This window comes from Vanacampus margaritifer, chromosome 7 (genome assembly GCF_051991255.1).
Source record: "Vanacampus margaritifer isolate UIUO_Vmar chromosome 7, RoL_Vmar_1.0, whole genome shotgun sequence".
Classification (NCBI taxonomy): domain Eukaryota; kingdom Metazoa; phylum Chordata; class Actinopteri; order Syngnathiformes; family Syngnathidae; genus Vanacampus; species Vanacampus margaritifer.
The window spans coordinates 13,049,521-13,071,801 of NC_135438.1; the positions used below are offsets into that span (position 1 = coordinate 13,049,521).

The window sequence follows — 22,281 nt, forward strand, 5'->3', positions numbered from 1 at the left end:
GATCATTTTTGTATTGTTGGCCCTTGTCCAACAACGGTGTGGAAGTGAGCCTCTGAGATTGCATCTGTGCGTATTTCAACAGTACAGGGAGTGTTCAAATGAGGATTTGACATTTACTTGCCAATGCGCAAATAAAACAAAGAAAAGCCTCATATTTAACTTAGCTTCCAAATGGTGCTTTTCCCCCCCAATGGAGACCTGATTTTTTTTGTCCCCATACTGAAGCAAACAAGTGAATATAAAAAACACACACACACATACATAAAGAAACCTAACATGCCATTGCTAAAACATGTCTTAGCTAGCATTAGCTTAGCTAGCAAGTAATCCTATGATGGTGTTATAAAACTTGGTTTGTGTAGAATAAGGCAATCTTCTCAAAAGCCCAAACATACAGTATAAAAATGGGAGATTGTTGTCATGTGTACTACTACTAATTAAACATCCATTACTTGCCAGAAATTTCCCTTCAACGTTCTGCATGCTGACTTCATGACCAGTATTTTTCTCGTCTTCATTAATTTAGCTGATGCGTCGAGTTTTTGCTAATGTCAAATTTCCTTGCTAACATTGCTAACATTTACATTCATCGTGAGTTTGAAAATGTAGGTTAAATCTGTGCAACCACAGACTGTTAATTATTTTATGCAATAAGACTTTTTTATTTTTTTTCCCAATTGTGTTGTACAGGTTAAAGGTCACAATGGTAAAAAAACAAAAACATTTACAATTACTTATTTTTGTCAAAAAAAATTTTATCTCCCAAAAAATAGCATTTATACAGGGGTGTGTAGACTTTTTACATTTACTGTTTACAGTAGCTACTGTACATAATAGCTATATGCCTTACCTATTATGTGATTTCCCTAATAGAGACTGCAATGATCCTGTCACAAGCCTGATTCCATAAAGCTTAGGTACCACTCCCAATACTGTAAACAAATAAGACAGTGCCTAAAACTTCACATTTACCTTCATAATAGCTCATTTGCATTTGAGGGCTTCCTCGACTTTTGTCCCCACAAGTGGTGAATACCAGCACATTCACACACAGACACATATTTACGGTACAGCGGTTCCCCGCATCATGTCTGGAAACAAACTTTCCAGGTCAATGTACCCGCCTTCACATTGCAGCGTTATAAGTTTGCTCCCCCACTGTACTGAATTCACTAAAGCTCATTTCTGCCGTGTGTGTGTATATGCACTGTATAGCGTTTGTGTGACGCCAAGTCATGAAATATGAAGCCGTTCTCCTACATAATGCAGTGATGCCGCTCCACACACGCACGTCATTGCGGACAAACAAGTGCTTTGTCACTCCCACCTCCAAAATGGCTTTAAGTTATGCATAAGCGTGCTCGTCAGTCGTCGTCTACTTCTTGTCATCACTTTGTGGGTTGTATATTTCATCAACTTTGCAACTCAAGCATTTTCACTTCTCGCTTCAAACAACACGTTCCTTTATTTACTTTCTACCACAGACCGTACAGTACTTAAGTTCCCTTTTCCCCCATTCATTATGAGAAAGTCGAGGGGGAAGTGAAACAATGAGGGGATTGGAATGTGTTTGCAAAGGACACAAGAGCAAACAATGGTCAATATAGCTTTTTATTTCAGCAAATCATAGGTACACTGTAAAAAAAAAAAAAAAAAGAAAAGAAAAAAAAAAACGAAAAGCATCTGTATGGCCAGAAGCTTTAGACGCTAAGACGACAGTGTTGAGAATAGCTACAGTGTCTACTCTAAGCTAGTCAAGTTTGCAAGTAGAATTATTTATCAGAATTTCTTGATGCACTGTTAAGTGGAATTCCATGTTAAGAGAGTCAAACCATGAACTATTAGGGCCACATTTTAGTTTAGATGGCACACTTTAGAAATATCCAGCGCTAGTTGAAAATAAACAGATGACCACAATGTGTCCCACAAGACACCCTAAAAATGAAAATCAGGATCTTTGAGGGGTGCGAGGGGGGTGACACATTGAATATGGTCCTTTTTTTATTTTTATAAATCTCTTTAGTGGCAGGGGACTGTGAATGTCTACATGGAATACAACAATATTCATTGAGAACAGTGGCATAGTATGGTTTGACAGCGCCCAGGGTGGACCAAATATTTGCAGCACCCCCCCACACCCCCCCGGGAATCTTCCACTAGGACTGAACATTTTTTTTAGGGATTAAAAATGTATTTTTTTTGTCCACACTAGAATAAAGTGTAATTGCACATCCACTACAGTAGGTGGCCATGGTGCTCTCATTTGTCGGAGAGTATTAGCTCCTCTGCAGAGGTGTACTTAAAACAATTTTATTGACAAATTCTACTATTTATAGTCATGGTGGAGATTTGGGGGGGTGGGGGGCAATGATGTAGTGCTGCAGATTTTTGAATGACAATATTGAAAATAATTTAATCACAGAATTTCTGTAATATTTTCTGGAAGTAATCATGATTTTTTTTTCTAATCTAATTGTTATACTTCTACCATTTTCTACGAAGCTTGTAACAGATACTTACTCGAGTAAAATCTTGCATTTAATGCAAAATTATCAAATAGAAAATATATTTAGATTCACAGACTGTTCCAATAGCTTTCTTTGATCCTTGAATACAATTCATCTCCTGTAAAATACAACATTTGACCAAAATGATCAAAACTTAGCTTTACTGGCATCTTTCTTAATATTCTTCTCATACAAACAATTCTCAAAACTTCTCGCTTACAGTCCGTGTTTATCCTTCTTTGCGCTAGTGACTTAACTTTAAGTTTGGCTGCATATATGTGCAGAGGTTATCGGTGGACGCAGGAAGTAAATAAAAACGTTTGTTTTTAACACTTCAGTTAAAAAAAAATCTCCAAGGTTAACTTTGACAGTCCTTTTATATATATATATATATACGTATATATATATATATATATATATATCTTAAAATACAACTCATCCCAGATTATTAATATATTGTATTGTGTTTATCCCCTAACTAGCTCATGTGCTTCGTTATGTCTTAGCAAACCTACGAAAGAAAGCAGCAGCTGTAGTAAGCGAAAATCCAGACAGTCAAGTCCCTCTCACTGTTTCCCAATCAGATCATCTTAAGCCAGGTTCAGTGCATCACCTGCCCCCGCTCGAAAAAGGCACACCTCGACCCTTCCAATCACCCCGCATGGCTCTGTGGTTCTTTTACTGTGCAACACATTTCTTCTTTTCAAATCCAACGAGACTCCAAAAAAAAAAGACAAATGCATAACATCTACTGTACAGCATGTTTTTTTTTTCTTCCTAAGCTCAGTAAACATCTTTTTTTTTGTGATTTGTTGCTAGCCGTGCTTCAATCTGTACACGCTATTTTGAAGTTGGCTGCTGCGACGTCACGCAGCGTTTGAACATGCTACAACAAATCCTCTGTAATCATCCAACAATGGATTAGAAAAATACATCATCATTTTCACCCTCAACGCCTCTGGCTTTTTCCCCTCCCTCTAAGCACTAATCGGTAGCTGAGCCTTTTGAGATGATTTGATTTTTTTTTCTTTTTTTCAATATAGGTTTCCAACGCTTAACGCCATCTTTTTGTCTTAACTCTTCCCACGAAGAAGCGTGTCGGACCCTTATCTTGTTTTTCCACAGTCACAGTTACGAATGGAGATGAAAAGAAACCTAAAGAGTGCAATATTCTCTTATCTACATCATCAACATCCCACCTATACACAGGAAGATTAGATAAGGAGCAGAAGAGCGAGGGATGAAGAAGAGGAGGGAGGAAATCTCTTAAATAGCGCGCCTCAGGCATCAACACACTCGAGAGTGGCGTACAAGGACAGGACACAGTAGAGGACACCAGCGTCCAATGAAAGGGGAGCTCTTTGCACATGTGACCACATCCAAAGCACTGGATTGGCTGTCATTGTTGGCAACGGCACTCGAGGCAACAAATGCCATTAGCCAACACTATTTTATAGTCAGGAAGTGAAATTAAAAGAAAAATGGAATATCGTTTTTTTTTTTTTTTTTTGTTATACATAGAGGTATAAACAAAGAATACACAGATTAGTCCTTAGGCTGTTAGTACGATGAAATATCTGTCTGGGGAGGCGCCTAGAAACGTGCAGTTTGACCAAACAAACAGTTTCTTTTTTCTTTTCTTAAAAAAAAGAACACAATAAAATTACGACAGATATTCATCGTCGTCATCCTCGTCGTCGTCCTCATCGTCCATCCCGGTCTGATCACTGAGGACAAAGGAATCCTCGTCGTCTTCGGCGATCATTGAGTCTCCGCTACCGAGATCTCCCGAAGACTCTAAAATCACGCCTAAGAACAGAGAACCAAACGTCACAATTCGCTTCCGAAAAAAAAAGGAAAAAAAAGGAGAGCAATGATGATGACATGTCAAATCGGTAAAATTACCGAATGAACAATACTGAGCTCTCCAGAAAAAAACAAAAAAACTATTCGCTTCCGAAAGCGTGCTTCTGTGCGTGAAAGCAATCTTCCAAGAGTTTGATTTCAAACAAATAGTAAACAATGTTCATAGCTAGCGTGACTATATACAATAACGGCAATAAATTTCCTTACAATCAAGTAAGATTTTCTTTTTTGAAAAAAAAAATAAAATAAATACACACATAAAAAATATATATTTCAACTTAATATCTATTAGTAGGGCCATTAATAGGCCATTTCATACAATTTGATAGCACAAGATAAATATTCAAATCTAGATGAAAACGCTGCACAGCATTCCGGAAAAATTTGGGAAAACTCCTCCCCCTTCGAGCCAATTAAAGAAAGTCTGCTGCCTAGCAACATTTTGCCACCTCAACAAGGACTTGAGGCTCCAGGCTCATTTGAGATGGGTACAATCAGGAATACCATAATCAGCCCAGTGGGCCCCAGATGGGAGAAAGCTGGATTGCCCGTGTGGGTTTTAGCTAGGGCCCATATGAAGCCCACCTTGAGACCATCTGGGCTTGCCCACATGGGGCCACCATGAAATCCCTGGCCAAAATGAACTGGGACCCAGCTGGGCAGCCCAGATGGGATCCGTTCACCAGCCCATATCCAACCTACATGGGCCCCACATGGGTGTGTTGGCAGGGTAGCTGCTAGGACGGCCGTTATCCAAACATTAATTACTCGCAGTTGTCAAAATAGTCATGAAACTATTAAGATCCCAACTGATTTAATTGGGTGATATTAGCTATTTTGAAAACTTCAAAAATATTTTTCCATTTAAAAAACAACAACACATTAACACTTTTCTCACCCTCAAAATAATTAACAAAAAAAGTCTTAGAAATTTTGAGGATTTTTCTCACCGTCTCTCTAGGTGGGTTTGCAGGAAAATGCTAGAAATGTTGTAAAAAGGCCTTTATTTCGCAAATAAGGTTTTATCCGTGGAGGGGGTGAATTTTTCAGCGGATCAATAAAAGGAAAATTCTGATTTTGGCAATAGAAACCGTTTTTTTTTTTGTGAATAAACGATGACAGGACCAGATACCACATCACACATTTGGTCACTCGTACATATTGTAGCCACAAAAAAACGGTGATAAACTATGTTGGGGTGTGCTGGGGTTGGGGTAGAATTGAAATATTTCTAGAATTAATCAAATAAGTATTATAATATCTAATATTCGCAAAATAATACACTGACTGGAAACGGGCATAAGTCGCATGTTGGCTGTGCGCATTTTCACTAAATTTGCTTTACTTTTGGATAAAAAAAAACATTATTGTAAAGTAAAAAAAAAAAAGAATTAAGTATTGTAAAACAGTCAAATATTCTGCCTGTGTGTAGTGAGTATTAAGGGACCAAAAAAGAAAATATTGTATTCATTACATACTGTATATTTTAATTAGTCGGCATCAGCATTTTATTCTGCCAAATCAAATTCTACTGAATCAGATTTAAAAAAATCTAACCTAACTTTTACTGTATTGTTCTCTTTGCACATTCCACTAAAAGTAAAGCCCAGGCACAATTTGTTTCTGATGCTGTCTTAACTACGCAATTTGCATACTGTATCTCCTCGGTTTGAATGTGTTGCTCCCTTTCGCAGTTCCTTCGCATGACTTCACCTACCGCAGTCAGCCGGGCCGTGGGTGCGCGAGCCGGCCAGCTCGTTGCCATAGCGATCCACACACCAGCACTGGCCGCTGCTGCTGTGGCACTGGTGCGAGCGATAGTAACCGTCTTCGTCGCAAGAGGGCAGATATTGGCCTGCGAGACGTGCAGCGTTAGTCTTAGCGTGCCTGTGTGTTGCGTGCACGTGTGTGTGTGCGTGCGTGCGTTTGTGCTTACCGAGCAACTTTTTCCCCACTTGCTTCTTGCCAATGGATGACAGCTCAGCTTTGCAGGGGGAGTCTGAAAAGGCGACAGGAGGGACTGAGGTGACAAACTGCACACGTCTGCTTTACTGAAAAGGTTCTGTTGCTGTGAACTTTGCCTTTTTTGGGCGCGACTGTGAAGCTGTTTGTGTTTGACAGAAGTGACTTCCTGTCTAAGGCAATGCTAAAGCGATATTTATTACCTGTGTACCTCTGGAAACAGGTGCACCACTCGGAGCTGGAAATAACTTTATCGGTGTGCGTATCGCATGACTTGAAGAATGCGTCAGAACACGGCTCGTTCCTGTCCAGGTAGAGGCTCTTGATCTCTGATTGGTCCAGTTGGAGGTCAAAGTTTATGTCTAGGCGGGAGAACATCCACCCGAGAGGATCTTTGCATACAGGTGATGCCCTGACTTCAAATTCTGGTAGGGACAGACAATCAGAGATTTTGCAGCCGATGGGTTACTCGTTGTACTTTTGCAGAAAAACATCATAGTAAAAAAAAAAAAAAGAAAATTTCAATGTGATCACAATGGAAAATTGAGTACATATATAGCGCTTTACGAAGCCTAATATTCACTTTTTGGAAAACATATCAGCTAACGTGCTAACATAGCCGCGTCAAACTACGGAAAGGTTTTCCTTTTTACTTTAAAATAACATATTTTAAACGGCATGATCATTCGCCGTACACTAGCCAACGTCGTGCCAGCTATCTAGCGCTATGCTAGCCTCGGGAGGGTTCGTCTTTCCAGTCCAACGTCCAAGTTCACAAACTCCCGTCATGCTAAATTTGCGTCAGATGCCGTGCTGCCGCTGGGGGCCACATTGAGCACTTGCAAAACATGAAATAAAAACTTGAAGGTATGTCTAACACTTTTTCATTTTTAAAAATATGGTGTAATAATTTTGGCGTATTCAGGGGCGTAGCCAATTTTTTTTTATTGAGGTGGCCAGGGTAGGGTGGCCATAAGTTCATAACTGAAATGTCTAAATAAGTGGTTCTTAACCATGCCGCCATACTGTTCGCATGCCGACTTTGGCCTGCGAGCACCGACTAGTGAAATGCTTAAAATAATTTTAGAACATATGTTATGAGTTCAATGCATTGGAGCTGTTACAATTGTCAACAAGTTGCTTAGTTACAAAAGAGCTTTTTGCCACTTGGCGGCAATAAGGCAAATGTCAGTTACTGACCTGTACACAATAGGTAGAAAAGGAAACAAAAGCCATGGCCACCCCTGGCCTCCACGTACCGCCGCCATTGGGCGTATTCTTTGTGTATATTTTTCAGTGGAACCTTAAGTTCCGAACGACCCTTTTTATGGACTTTTCAAGTTACGAGCAAAATTTTGGTAAAAAATATGCTTCTTGTTACGTACATGTTTCGTTATGCAAACTGTCTCAGCATAGCTGAGCAGACGGATCATACTGTGCATACATGTCCACGTCAAAAATTTTGCAGTAATAAATGTAATAATAATGTATATATTTGTGGACACTGGAGTCAATTTGAAAAATGTGCAATATTTCACAAGTTACTTCATGTTAAAGACGAGATAGCTAATATGAAAAGAAAAATGCACTGGGCTGTCACCATCTTACAAATGCAATTATGCCATCTAGTGGCAGAAAAAATTACCTCAACACAAATCAATATCACACTCGTTTTTTTACAGTACAGTACATCTTTTTCATTTTAACTAAATTTTATAAATGATTATGAAATTACTTTATCAATGACTAAAAAATGCAGCCATATTTTTATTAGTTTAACATAGTTTTTCCACTTTTATGTTAACAACGGTATGAAAATTATTATTTTTTAAAAATAAATAAAATAAAAATAAATAATTATTGTACATTTAGAACAGATTGAGAAACAGAGAAACTTCTGATTAATTGTGAGTTAACTAATTTTTAAACTTAATTATGATCAAAAATTGTAATCGCCTGACACACACACACATATATATATATATATATATATATATATATATATATATATATATATATATATATATATATATACACACACACACACTGTAAATATATGCAATATAATGTTCGTACTCACTGTTTTTCTGGATCTTGTCTCTCTTGTGGTTGCCGTTGTCATGTAGCACTCTAAACCAGTCTCTCAGTCGCCCCACCACCTCTTTGAGTTCCGACTCGCTGCACACTGAGAGAGAACAACAGTAATGATTAATGATGCTACTTTATTGCTTCGCTCCTTCCTTTTGGTGCCTGAGAGGCGACGGAATCACTTCAGGTGATCAATGATCTTGAAAAAGGCGCCAGGATATCATCTGCCTGTTCATCCTGATCATGCATTACAGTTCCCATCTTAGTGTGTAAATGTGTGTGTGTGTCTCTCACCTTTCCTCTCTACGGAGCTCTCTTCAGGTTGAGCGGGGCAAGGACACATGCCAGGGCACTTGACAGCAATCTTCTTGCCAGTGATGCATGCCTGGTAGTCTAACTTGCACTAACACAATGAAACCAGGGAAGTGGAAAAATGTGAGCCGCATTATGAGGAAACTAACGTGACTCCCATGTTTCTACTCAACAACATCTTTAGTTTATGTGTACAAAGGGTGGGAATCACAGAGAACTCCTGATACAGTATTATTGCAGTATTTTGCCAATGATAACAACATGCTCATGATACAGCAATGCTGCAGTGGGAATAACATCTACATCATGACATCCATGTATCACAGTCTTAAAGTCCTGTATAGCAGTGGTCCTCAACCCTGATCCTCAGGGACCGGTATCCAGCCTGTTTTCCATGTCTCCCACAGCCAACACAGGTGGAGATCGTTATCAGCCTTCTCCAGAGATTGCTGATTAGCTGATGATATGAATCACCTGTGTTGGCTGTGAGAGGCATGGAAAACAGGCTGGATAGCGGTCCTCGAGGACCAGGGTTGAGGACCACTGCTGTATAGCACACTGTTGAGTGCACTCACGGTACCTTGGTCGAGTAGGTGTGGCCATCGGTTCCACAAACAGGGGAAGGGTGGACCACGGGGCAGGGTTGACACTTTGAGCCGGGACTCTGGTACAAACTGGCGTCTTTAAAGCTGGGGAAAAGAAACATGACAATGAGGACGCCACACTGGCAAGCCCAGAACAGGGATTTGCGTGTGTTTGTGTTCTCATTTGATATGTTAGTAATGCATTGTGGTGACTGAGAATTGGAAATGAGGTCAGCGTGGCGTGGCTGTCCTCAGTCCCGTCTGCAGTGTCGTCACCAAACTCACATAACAAACTCATATCTAAGGCCCATTCACATAACTTGGCAGAGTTTAGCATCAGTGTGGTAATTGGACTCAACCAGTCACCATCACGAGTGAACGCGGCAACCAGTAGAGCAGTCGCAAACAGAGGAAAAGCCCTCTGGTCTGAGCGCCTTCCTGTTGCTTAAATAAGTGAGGAGACAACACAGCAGGCTGCCATCAAGCCGAGGGAAGTAATAAAAACTTAATTTGCTGCTGATGGGAACGTTCATCTTTGTCATTTGGGAACATCTGACGACAATTTAGCAGAACAGTTTTAACATGTGAGCGTGAGTGTGTGTGTTTGTGTTGATTACCTAACCCTCCTCTGGCTGACACAAGTGGCTGTTTTGTAGTCCTCGGCCACACACACCTTGTGACGGCCACATTTGATCTTCAGACATGGGTCTTTGGTGGGATCAAGGCCTGCGCGCACACACAAAAAAAGAAGTGTGTGTATTATGCCTCTTTCTAGGAAGGGCTTCTAGAAACAATAAACAGAGAGAATAATCTCCTAGGATTTAAATGTTCGTTTTGTTCTTTCCGAGACGCGTCAGCAATTCTTTAGTCAGCATGTACTTTCATTTTTATCCTCTCAAGCTACATGGATATGTGTGAGACATCTGATTGCGTATGTTAATTCTAGCCACTAATGTCTCTGTCACGCCAAACCTAAAGCCGTAATACCGTAAGTATCCTTACGGCTAAAAACAGACAGAACTAGTTATAGATGCTACGTCTGAGCCTTAGCTTGCGCGGCGATTCTTAGCTAGCAGCCGAGGGCTAACGGGCAACTTTTAATTTTAGAACATTAGCTTGAAGGTGTGATCTTTATTGGTAAGCACGAGTCAGCCACTGGTCGTAGGTCTGCCTTTGGCACGCACAGTGACATGTACAGAGAGGATCCGAGGCCCTGCTCTGATCCGGGAACGGTTTGTGAGCGACCTCCGCTAAAGAACCTTAGGGTAATCCCTGAGCAGCTTTGCTAGATTACACAGCCTCCATCCTCCAACGCACTCTCTAATACTATTGTTTCCCTGTCATGTCCAGTGCGGATATGGCGTGCTAGAGGTTACACTCATGACTTTTATGCGCTCACGTCCCAGCGGGCTGGGGTGCGAGTATGCATTTATCACCCGCTCCAGTACAATAGCGAATCAAGGTGACTGGAGGGATAAAAATGATGTTTCCATTGTCATTTACTTTTATTAGATGATCAGTCGCCCGAGGATAAAAGGGGGATAGCTAGTCGCCTGTCAAATGACAAACGGCTACTGTGATGAAAAGTAAATTTCAATTTGAGAACAAACGGAGTGCATGTGACTGAGCAGCAGCTCCTCTTGATTCCCATTAAGTCTTTCTATCCAGGCATGTTGGCTCGCTTCATTAGATAAGCACGACAGTATAACTGAGTAGGAGAAATTACAGACTTTACTTCCTTTTCTATTTAGTTTTAAATCCTACCAGCAGACACAAACTATCAAATTTTTTTTTGGTGCATGTTCTGAAAAAAGAAAAATAGCACTGTTTTGAATAAAAAACACACAAACAAAAATAAAAGAGGATGTAATAAAATAAACTGGTTTTATAAAGTGTTCTCATTTTCTCTTTGTGATCTCAACGTTTTGCCTGCATAGTGCATCAGAAACTGTGGCTCTCCCTTTTCTCCACTTCACAAGAGCGGTCGCCAAAAAGAAATTAAGAAAGAAAGAAAGAAAATAAAGTGACGGATCCTAAATCGGAAAACTCAAGTTGGGGCGTTCAAAAGAATGGAAGCCCATTTCCGCCAGTAAATAGAGAAAAAAATAACCAATGTAATGATGTTATTTTATTTATTTATTTTTTGTGTTAAAAGCCTTTTTCTGCTAGGGGATGATTTGGTGATGATTAATCTGCTCAATCCATGACCATCTAACAATGTTTTTTATGTTCACTCATGTTTGGAACTCAGGCTGACCAGGTACTAGAAAAAAAGCTGGAATTTTATTATCAGGCCTTTTTGTCGTGCACGACTAAAAATTAGTTACAATAGCCTACAAAGAACATATTGGTGCAGATATAATACACACATACATGAAACTACACAGAAGTGTGGGGAAAAAAATCATTGCGTGTATTCTTTTGACACAGACCTTGATCAAAGGGCTTGGCTGGCGTCCATGTTCCCGGCTCCTGAAAAATGGTTAACCATAAAGACAACAAGGAAATGGTTGAAAAGATACTTCAAATGCATGCATAATTACATGACAAATTCAATGGCAATGAAGGGATCTATACAAACCTCCACTTCCTTCAGGGAAGGCATTATAGAAAGAGAGGAAAGGAAATTATTTTGTTAGTGGTTTCTTTATCAGAGAAATGGATGAAAGTGTCGGTGAGCATCAATCACCACCGCTCAGGGCGTGCATGTGTTTTGCAAAGATAATGCTCTCACTTGAGCGTAGCAAGCGGAATCTTATCAAACTGAACAGTGAAAAAAGCAAACATTGAAAAACAAAAGCATATACAACATAAAAGAAAACATAACAGTAGTTTATCTTCTTTTTAAGACAACCTTGCATGTGTCAAAATCAGGAACACTTATTTCAATTGTACTCATATTCTGAAACATTAGCGCTAAGCAACAACACAACCTTGGTTCCACTTGGTGGAGATCAGCATGTTCCCACAATGTGACTAACTGTTTGACCCAAATAGGGATGGGCGAGTACCGATACCCGGTGTCGGTATCGGGCTGATACCAGACATATTTCATGGCATCGGTTCTCACAACGGTTAATGGATACTGGTATCGGTCCCCGCTCTTGTAGCCGTTTTCCGGTCAGGAACTCAAGGCTGGTTATTTTGCATTTATTGACTGCCTCAGATACCTTGAGTATGAAAAATCTGAGAGCTTTTTCCTGCCTCGAGTACTCGTTTATTTAAGGCTTTAGCGTAGCAGATGCGCAGGCTACTTTTACTTTAGACACTTACATCACCAACGCCAAAAAAGAAGAAGCGGATGTTACTTATTTGATGCGGAAATGGCGACGACGAACAAGGTTTCCGTAGGTGAACCTGCGGAAGGATTATTACCGGAGAGAGCGAGCGCCTGCAGCGAACGAGGCCGAGGGTGGGGCGATTCGCGGGAGCCCGGCCGGCTCATAGCTGCGGGACGACCGGCGGTAGCGCTTGCGGCTTGGCCGAGAGGCCGCCCCGCAGGGCCGCCGCCGCTGCCGACACGATACATGAATATGTTGTATAGGCCCTATGTTATTTTAGCGTGATGTGAAGGCTGCCACATTATGTTTCAACTGGCTCCCGATGTGGCCTATTGGGCAAAACTCCAGTAGCTAATATGTTTCGTGTCTGCAGATTCATCATGACGCGAAAGAATAAAATGCCTTAAAAATACCCTATTTAATTTCCCTTATTAGGCCTACTGCTCCAAATTCATAAATGCATAATCACTACCCTGGCGTATAATGTAAGTGTACAATTTGAAAAAATAAACTGTTGATTCAAAAATAAAAACCATTGAGCCAACTTGTTTTTCATTATTAAGTGAAAATGTCTTTATTTTTTCTTTGTTGTGTACTTTAAATTACTCTTTATTCAAGCAAAAGTTTATTTTATCTGTTTACTTGAGTACTAAGTACAATTTTCAGTTGAGTATTCGAATACAAAAATACTTGATAGTTGCAGCCCTACTGTATTCCTTAAAAGGAAGTTTTACAACCACATATTTTGATTGGGACTTCCTGGCCACTGGATTATTTGTTTCATTTTCGTTTTTAAAATTCATTTTGTGTGATCTATGCAAAATGACTTTTATGAGCAAATCGAAAGAACATAATTGCCATTAATTTCAAGTAATTTTAAGGAAATTTGCTATGATTGGTCTTTTAAAAAATCTGTCTTTTTTTAAAAAAAATTATGTATCATAAGTACTAATGGTATCGGCACTTGGTATCGGTATCAGTGAGTAATGAATATTTGAGTATCGGTCTCAAAGAAAGTGGTATCGAACATCCCTAGACCTAAATGTAATGTGATTAATCAGCAGGAGCCGCCTTCTGAATCGTTTCCCCCAAACAAATGTTTTATTCACATTCAGTTTGGCGAACTGCTCATCCCCATAATAAGTAGAACATTAAATGAATGTGATTAGATAATACTGTTTGAGACTGCACAAACTGCTTTTCTGTGACTTTCTTCCAGGCCATGCAGATCAAACAGAAAACGAAGGAAATTGGCTGATAAAGCAGGAATACATTTAACAGTTGCGACTAAAAAGAAACAAGTTGAACGGCAACTCCCCCGATAAACTGATGCAAGTCTCTACTGAAAGAAGCGTTTCAAATCTAGGTGGGATTACTTAATTATGTGGTATAATTAAGTGAATTTTCTTCCAAAAATCTCTCTGAAGTCCTTGCTTCTGTGGCGTACAACTGAATGTTTTCATTTAATTTAGGGCGGCACTTACTGAATATTTTGGTATTTGGATACCCTACTGAAAATTCTATAGAATTATCGAATATTTAGATTAAAAATAAAGAAATGAATAAAGAACAAAATTACACTTCCCCTTAATAATGAACAAAAAAACTGTTTTTCATTTTTAGATCAGCAAAATTAATTTTCTTAAAGCTGCCCAATGCAGAAAATTGAATTTCGAATTGCTACTGCGACGTGTGGCCGAAAAATGAAACTGCACACTCCCTTCTCACGTACACAATGCGCACATGACGTCACATCTGCAGATAGAGGTGGGAAATTCAAACCCGAATCCAGTCTGAAAACTATTGGCAGGAGTACCCACTGTGAACAGCTAAGATGTTAATCTGCTAATTAGAAGATGTTTGGGTCATAAATGGTCAAATTAAAAGGCTATTGCAAAGATATTTTGGGCAAATTGTTATATAAAGCAACTTTAAAATTGGTCAATTATTTGTAAATAAATAAAATTGTGACATAGGGTTTTTTTTGGCTCAATTTAGAATGATTTTTGTTATCCCAAGATTGTTTCGCGTAGTGATTAGAATTAAAATCACTTAAAAAGATCTGCCTCATGTAAATCAATCTTTGAAATTTTACACACAAACCTACACACAGACAAATGTATCAAAGTGCAGAAAATAATCCAGCCATGGGATTTTTTTTTTTTTTTTTTTTAGGTTTTGAAGATATAGTTTCTGTCTGTGTTTCAGCTTCAAGTATCGGGTTCCTCCTTTTTAGTTTTCGGTTTCAGCCAAGAATGTTCATTTTACATCACATTGCATCCCTATTAGTATTCAATATGTGTATTTCCCCATTATGGACAAAGAAAGCTTTATTTTATTCAAACAACTTACCTAAACAATTTTGAAAAAATATATTGCATATTAGCATAAAAATACACTGCAAGTCGTATGTGCATAAATGAATACATATATGCGCTTGTGGATTGTTATTTTTCCAAAGGAGGGCATTTTAATGTCAAACCCTCCTCCTCTTCCTCCCGTGCCGCCCTTCCGTGATGTCGAGAGGGGGCAACTCTTGCCTTTTTTTCCCCTCCCTAGCTCTTATTACTGCCCCTTTCTTGTCCTTTATTACTGATGCATTTTCACTGCACTTTTCTATCTTTTCCCTTTACAAGGTCATCATCATACATTACGAAGAAATGAATTCAAGCGAGGAAGTACAGCACTGTATGTTTCTTCTTTGTGTTGTGTGAGCTTCCTTTCTTCTTCTTGAGATGTGAATGAGGGAAAACTGTATGGCCAGGACAACACAACAACAAAAAGTGCTCTTGGTCTGACTCCTTAATGGATTGAACACAATTCACGCAAATATACACAGTTCATTAAACAGGCAACATTCAGTATCATTATCAAAATGATGGTTGTGCAGACAATGTTTCAACATTGCAGATGAGAGGACAAATGTGCTACAGTGTACACATGCAATCAGCTGGCTGCTGACTTTTGCCAAAACATAAAAACCCCAAATGTAACTATGGATGATCTAATTGCTTCCTGAGTGTCTAAAAATAGAAAACATTCACTTTATCGCTCCATCTCCTTTCCACCTCTCTGTCTCTCTTCCTCTCACTCACTCAACAATCTTCTCTCGTCATTTACGCACAAACAAAATACTGTGACTCTCAAGGCCTATTAGCTCTTCTCATCTATTTTGCACATGTAATAAAAATGAGTGCTCGAGAAAAATGTTGCATTTAATAACCGCTTCTACCACCTTTGCTTCCATCTACTGTATTCAGAATGGATGCCCCCCCTCCCCCGTTTCCATCCACTGCTAATTGTGCCCTAATGGCTTCCTCCTCTATATTCTCCATTTTAATGTTCAACAAGAGAAATGCTCACGTCTTCACTGTACTCAGCCCGTCTGGTTCAAGCACGCACTCACGGACACACGCACAGATCAACAATGAGGTGCTCTCAAGTGGAAAAGGCCTCCAGGTCTGTACCTTCTTTGCATCATTCGCCCTTTTTTTAACGGCACAGGACATATGAACACAGGACCTTTAACATAAAATACAAATCGATTGAGCATTTTCAGGGATTTTACTTTCTTAAAAAGGAAAAGGACATTGCATACTCCTATGCAAATGCAGTTTTTATAACTGTTGAACTTTCTCAGTTTGCTGAAAAGCAACAAAGCAATGCAGTGATTTACAGTAGCACGGGTTGCCAGGGCCGTGCAATTGTCAAATATTTGCACCCTCTATAGACCAGGGGTGGGCAAACTGGTGTGCTCAAGAGCCATATTTAAGCTTTTAAAATGCACATATGGACCAGCCCATTCCCAGATGAGGCAAAAAGAGTAAAAATCAAAAACAAAAAATAAGTTGGGAAACAAAAGTTAAAATGTTTACCCTAAACTGTTTATTTTAGCAATGAAATAATGTATAGATTTTTATTTACAATTTAAAAAAAAAAAGCCAATACGTTTTAAATTCAAAGCAGTACTGAATGTGAAATTAATGCAATTATTTTGTTATTTTATGATTTACAATTAAAAAAGGACAATGAAATCACTGAATAAGAAAAGCAAAAAATTTGTAGCCAATTAAAAAACAAACAAAAACAAAACGGCTTAATTAATTAAACAAATGCTCAGTTGTATTACAGAGTAGAGAGTTGTTTCCCCAGACCATACTTTTCTCAAACCTGCCCTAATTAATAGACCTTAAATATCAATCTCACATACTACTTGTATACCATTTTGGGCCACTGTAGGCCAAGAAAGAGGATACATTACGATCTTGACAATCGCCAGGTTCTGGGTTGTGGCTTGGTGTCTACACCAATGACAGATTTGGATTTAGGAGTCATAACCGAGCAGAGGACAGAAAAGCAGGTCAAATGAAGCCTACGTCTGTCAAGGCACATTTCAGATTTTTTAACATAAGGACCACTACCCCAACTAATATACTTTTTTTTTTGTGTTTGTTTAAGATCCAAAATGTTCAAACCTGCCATACGAAACATCGGCACTTTCTCATATGAATATAATCATATTGTATACTTAATTGTTGCACACTTTGGTTGGGTTTTGCTTTTGTATTGATTGTATTAAAATATGTGCCCTAAAACTACTATCAAAGAGGCAATAATGTGTCACGCTCTCAATCACACCTCATTTTTATCCCCCCCCCCCACCCCCCCCCCCCCAACCTTCTGAACTGGATGCTACAAAGTCTAAAAATTGAGATGCGGCTTAGAGAGCCCCAGGCGCTCTCCCAACAGGACTTCCATTAAATCAGTGGCCAAGATCCTATCTTGTGCACTTAGCAGGAGGCCTGCACTTACGACTGCAAAGATAAAAGTCAGACAGCACACGCTTAAAATACTACATTTAAATCAGAATAAAGCAAATACTATCATAGAATACGTGCAAATAGAGTAAGACAAATAGGTCTGATTAAGACTCTACTGCAGGTGTTAGTTGGCCCATCATATTCATACGTATAATAAATAATAAACTTATCTTAAAATGTGACTAATTACTTGATTTATGTGTGAATCAGTTACTAGAGAACATCTGCGGGTCTGTCCTGCTATTCATGTAAACAGGAAGTTGCTGGAGCGTCGCAAGCTGTCACATGATTACCGAAAAATTGAAATGCAACCACAATCTTCCTGCGCTCTTTAAAAACCAGACTATTTGTCTAACGCCACACACAATCACAGTTCCTCCTTGGTACCTTAAAACATCAGTGATGTGATTCAAGTGTACACATGGGAGAAAATGACAGAGACTGTATGCCTCTGCTTCACTTTGTCTCCCCGACATTAAAAAATGCCATGAGAGGAGATTTTGAGAAATATTCAACTTCACACATGCAGCATGAAAGGTAAAGACCTTCATTAAATCTGATGGGTGTGAAAGGTGTGTTAAACCACCAGAGTGTGCATATATAACATTTGAGCAAGTACGAGCAAGTCCAAATCACTTTTGATTGTTGATGTCTGGAGGCAAGAGACATACACTCCTCCTAAAATCCAGAACATTCTACACTCACTGGCCACAACATTAGATACATATCAAACTTGATCCATTGCAGTCTTGACGAAAATATCAAAATTCTTCAGAGCCAACCACCATGTACCCCACCTGGAATCTTCGGAACGTATATATATATATATATATATATATATATATATATATATACAGTATATGTAAATATAATATGTATGCACTAATATAAATATAATCTCTGAACCCTTCATAATCTCGCATCAAGATTAGAGAAAGAATACAATTTTCGACCCATGTTGTGATCATAAGTACCAGAGTATGAACTGACTTGGACTAGAAATGGTACTTCATTAATAAAGCGCTTTCCCACCTTTACAAGGCCCTGAAAGCACTTTACATTCGACTGCTCATTTACCTACTGATGAGGATCAGGAGCAACTATGGGGCTCAGTATGTTGCTCAAGGATACTTCAACATGGTCACAGTGGCACGGGATGGAACCCACACCCTCTGCGTTGGGAGATGACCACTCTACCACTGAGCCACGCCACCCCCAATCTAATCAATTGAACGTAATGTATCTCACAGTGGTGTCAAACTGTACTGCACTAATATTTTAAGAAATACATATCAATACAATTCCAACCACTGTGCCGTGGCACAAATTTTCCAATTTCATTTCAATGGTCCAAAAATGATGAATTGACTGTGAATCATGATTTCACATCTATGCCAGCAATGTGTGGTGATGGAAGGAACAATTAAATGTTCTTCCACAAGATAACCGAAGGTGCATCATTACACCGTGTATCAACTTTTATGACATTTTTGTTTCCTTTTGTACATGGTATGTACTTGGCTCAATAAATATTAGGAAATACGTAACTACCAACCATAACTAAATCATGTTAAACTAAATATGATTGTATATACAGTGGAACCTTGCTTTAACAATAGGGTGAAGGGGTCGTCCGTTAAAGTTGATTGTCTGTTAAAATGAAGCAATTTTTTTTGTGGCATAAAAACACCCAATTGAGCATCAAATTACTGAAAATAGATATAAAAAAGATGGAAACTATTTGAAACGTTTTAACGTACCTTGCTGGTTCTTCTTATAGGATTGCACAATAGCGCAAGTAAATAACAGTGGCCAATTCTGGAACTAAGAGACTGACAACTACTGCAAAAAGGGGCATTTTGAGTGCACTAGACGCTATTTTATGGTTGTTAAATCAAAAAAATCCGTTAAATTGAAGTTCCACTATATATGGATCACAATGGCTGAAAAATCTGGAGTATTTTCTTCTAATACTTCTTCAAACTATTACGACAACCACAATGACAAACAACATATTGTTGAATGAATAACAAACAAAACAGGATATTATTATGATAGAAATAGCTAATGCTGCTCTTGTATCGGATTCCATTATATGGTGTCGGTATACCAGCATCTTTGCACATACAGAGACTCTGCTGTTTAATGTAGCAATGAAGATTGATATTTTTTATGGCTTCATGTCATGCAAAAAAAAAAAAAAAAAGGGCATTGGATGATAAAGGCAGCACAGAATCTCCTTGCAGGCCACTTTGCAGCTCAGCTCATGATGATGAGTGGCTGGATGCCATTCGCCACGACAATGAGCAGCAGCACTAAGTGGCCTTAGGCATGTCGGGGTAATGGTGGCTGACAGCACCTTACTTTAAGCCTGTTATTTGAACCAAGAGCACCATGAACCAAACACACTCGCTACTTGAGAGCGGGTGAAGAGGGAAACCACTAGAGGTTATAGAGATATATTCTTTTAAATAGACTTCAGGAAGAGATGCAGCACACTTTAAATTGGCCATTTTGTAACATAAACAACACAAGCTTGCAAGGGCAGGCAATATCCGAGCTTCATACCTGTACTCATAAGGCCTACGTGCATGTGTGTGTTGTGTAAAAGCCCACCTTCAAGCAAGGACACACATGTGAGGGTCATTTGCATTGTATGAACGACAGAGTATCCAGCGGAAAGCGTGTGACTGACACACGCACACACGCCAGAAAGACGGGCCCGTTAGGCGCAAAAAGCAGCGCATGATCACTATCCACACACACACACACACACACAGACACACACACACAATGGGGGGGATGATGGCGAAACGTGACTTACATCTCTGAATTTATCCCATCTTCCAGCGAGCCACTTATCATCCAAAAAATTGCCGCTGTCGGAACGAGCCGACACGCGTCCGAGGGCGACGGCGCACACGCACAGAAAGGCGACGCTCAGCATCTGCGGACACAAACAAACAACCAACCAAACAAACAAACACAACAACGTCAGCTCGGGCCCGGCGCGGTCCGTCTTGCGCCGCAAAATGAACACATCACGGCGACGCAATGTAGTCGTGTGATGGTGTTCAGTTGTGTTCTCGCCGTGCCTACCTTGTCGCGTCCGCTCGTCTAAACTAGATGTGCTCTCTGCTGCTCTCTGTCACCACTAATATTAGCTCCCCCCCTCTATTTCTCTCTTTCTCTCTCTCTCTCTCAGCACATGCAGACTGTCTGTGCGCAGAGTGTCGTGCACGCGCAGGACACAGTGCACGCGCTCTGACAATCTCCTTCCTCCTCTTGAGGAGACTGCAATAGGCTGACTGCTGTGGAATCGTGTTAGCCTGATCTCTTTTTTTGCCTTGGATTTAAGTAACTACAGGCAATGTATTTTTTATTATATATATATATATATATATATATATATATATATAGTTATATGTAGCTCCACTAGTCTAAATACGATATTCTGGTAAATATTGTGTTAGTGGAATATGAGTTAAGCAGCAAAATTCAGTCGTTTATATGAATATCAGAAGGCGGCCATTTTGCCACTTGCTGTCAAGTTAAAGTGACATCACAGGTGCTCAGGTCTCAGGTCACAACCAATCACAGCTCAGCTTAAAAAAAAAAAACAGGTGAGCTATATTGGTTGTTGCTTGAGCCCTGAGCAACTGTAAAACTGGTAAAATGGCCGCTCCCTGAGATGGATAAAAATGGCTGGATTAACCTGAATAAGTCATATTCCACAAATGTAATATAAATTAGAATGTCATGTTTAGACTCGTGAGGTAACATATAACATATTATTGTCAAGAAATGTTTAAGGTTGACTTCCCCTTTTAACTCTTTGAATGCCATGGACGTTAAAAGACGTCAAGTAAAAACCTACGGAGGTAAAAGACGTCATCCAATTTTTTCTTTTTTGAAACGGGTGGAGGAAAGCCTTGGCCAGCTGCTGTGAAAGTTTCAAGCAGATCTAGTTAGCCTAATGACTATTTTTGGCCCCTAGATGGCAGCAATGACTCTTTTGACAAGATTGGGTAGGCGTCAGTAGAAGACGTGAGGCGGAGCTAGAGGGGACAATGGCTGGGGAAGGGAAGAAAACATGGCGACCGGTTGCAAGCAGCTCACGGTCGAGCAGTTTTTTTCAAAGACGAAAAGCATCGACCAACGCTAAAGAGCACATTGATGACGACGATGATGATCATCATCGATGATGATGATGGTGACTCCGAGGTTGACGCTGAAGTTGCAAGCGTTGACGCGGCGGCTATGACGACGTCATAAAGGTTCACTGGCTAGCGATGCTAACACCGGAAAACGCGGAGCACAACCGAGCACGCTCAGGCGGACGTTCAATCGGACGACGAAGAGTGCCCCGAGTCCAATGCATATTCATCGGATGAGTGGGTACAGTCTGCTACTTGCTATTCCCCGGAAAAAAAGGCCTTCAAGAAAGTGTAACGTCTGCACGCGAAAGGAGCCATCGCAAGTGAAACTAATCTGTTGTGCAAATCCTGCTGCGTCTCCTTGCACGCATGGGAGCGTTACAAAAAGAAAAACTGTATTTGAAACATCCACATAATTGTAAATAGTACCACAGTTGCACACATTTGTAAATAGTTTGCGAAATTGTTTTGTCAAATTGTTACACTGTTGAATGGAAATAAACGTATTTTGCAACCAAAAAACACTTTTTCATTGTTGGTGAAAGCGTTTTACAGAAGTAAAGCCCTATTTAGGTGTTTGTGGCATCATTCATGGACAAAAATAAGTGTACAATTCATTAGAGTGCATGAAATAACATCGTTTCACAAAAAGCTCTTTTTCTCCGCTTTTTGTTTCAAAACAGAGCATTTCGGTGAAACTAACC

General features: G+C 39.7%; 1 protein-coding gene across 1 annotated transcript; it reads right to left on the reverse strand.

Annotated features, from left to right (window-relative positions):
• Nucleotides 1-1,595: 1,595 nt before the first annotated feature.
• spock3 (SPARC (osteonectin), cwcv and kazal like domains proteoglycan 3) lies at nucleotides 1,596-20,675 on the reverse strand. Its single transcript, XM_077570713.1, has 11 exons — nucleotides 20,520-20,675; nucleotides 20,245-20,367; nucleotides 11,752-11,791; nucleotides 9,937-10,045; nucleotides 9,316-9,424; nucleotides 8,718-8,826; nucleotides 8,416-8,520; nucleotides 6,539-6,760; nucleotides 6,310-6,372; nucleotides 6,091-6,228; nucleotides 1,596-4,316 (listed from the first exon to the last, which is right to left on the reverse strand). Exons 2-11 carry the CDS (start codon nucleotides 20,365-20,367, stop codon nucleotides 4,171-4,173), a joined length of 1,164 nt encoding a protein of 387 aa, XP_077426839.1. The 5' UTR covers nucleotides 20,520-20,675; the 3' UTR covers nucleotides 1,596-4,170.
• Between the last annotated feature and the right edge of the window lie 1,606 nt (nucleotides 20,676-22,281).

Excerpts from the sequence above, each read along its gene's own strand:
- spock3 (XM_077570713.1), bottom strand. The coding sequence starts at position 20,367 with ATGCTGAGCGTCGCCTTTCTGTGCGTGTGCGCCGTCGCCCTCGGACGC. Across the intron at positions 8,827-9,315 it reads GCCACACCTACTCGACCAAG|TGCAAGTTAGACTACCAGGC; the intron begins GTACCGTGAGTG and ends TCATTGTGTTAG. Across the intron at positions 6,761-8,415 it reads AGACAAGATCCAGAAAAACA|AATTTGAAGTCAGGGCATCA; the intron begins GTGAGTACGAAC and ends TGTCCCTACCAG.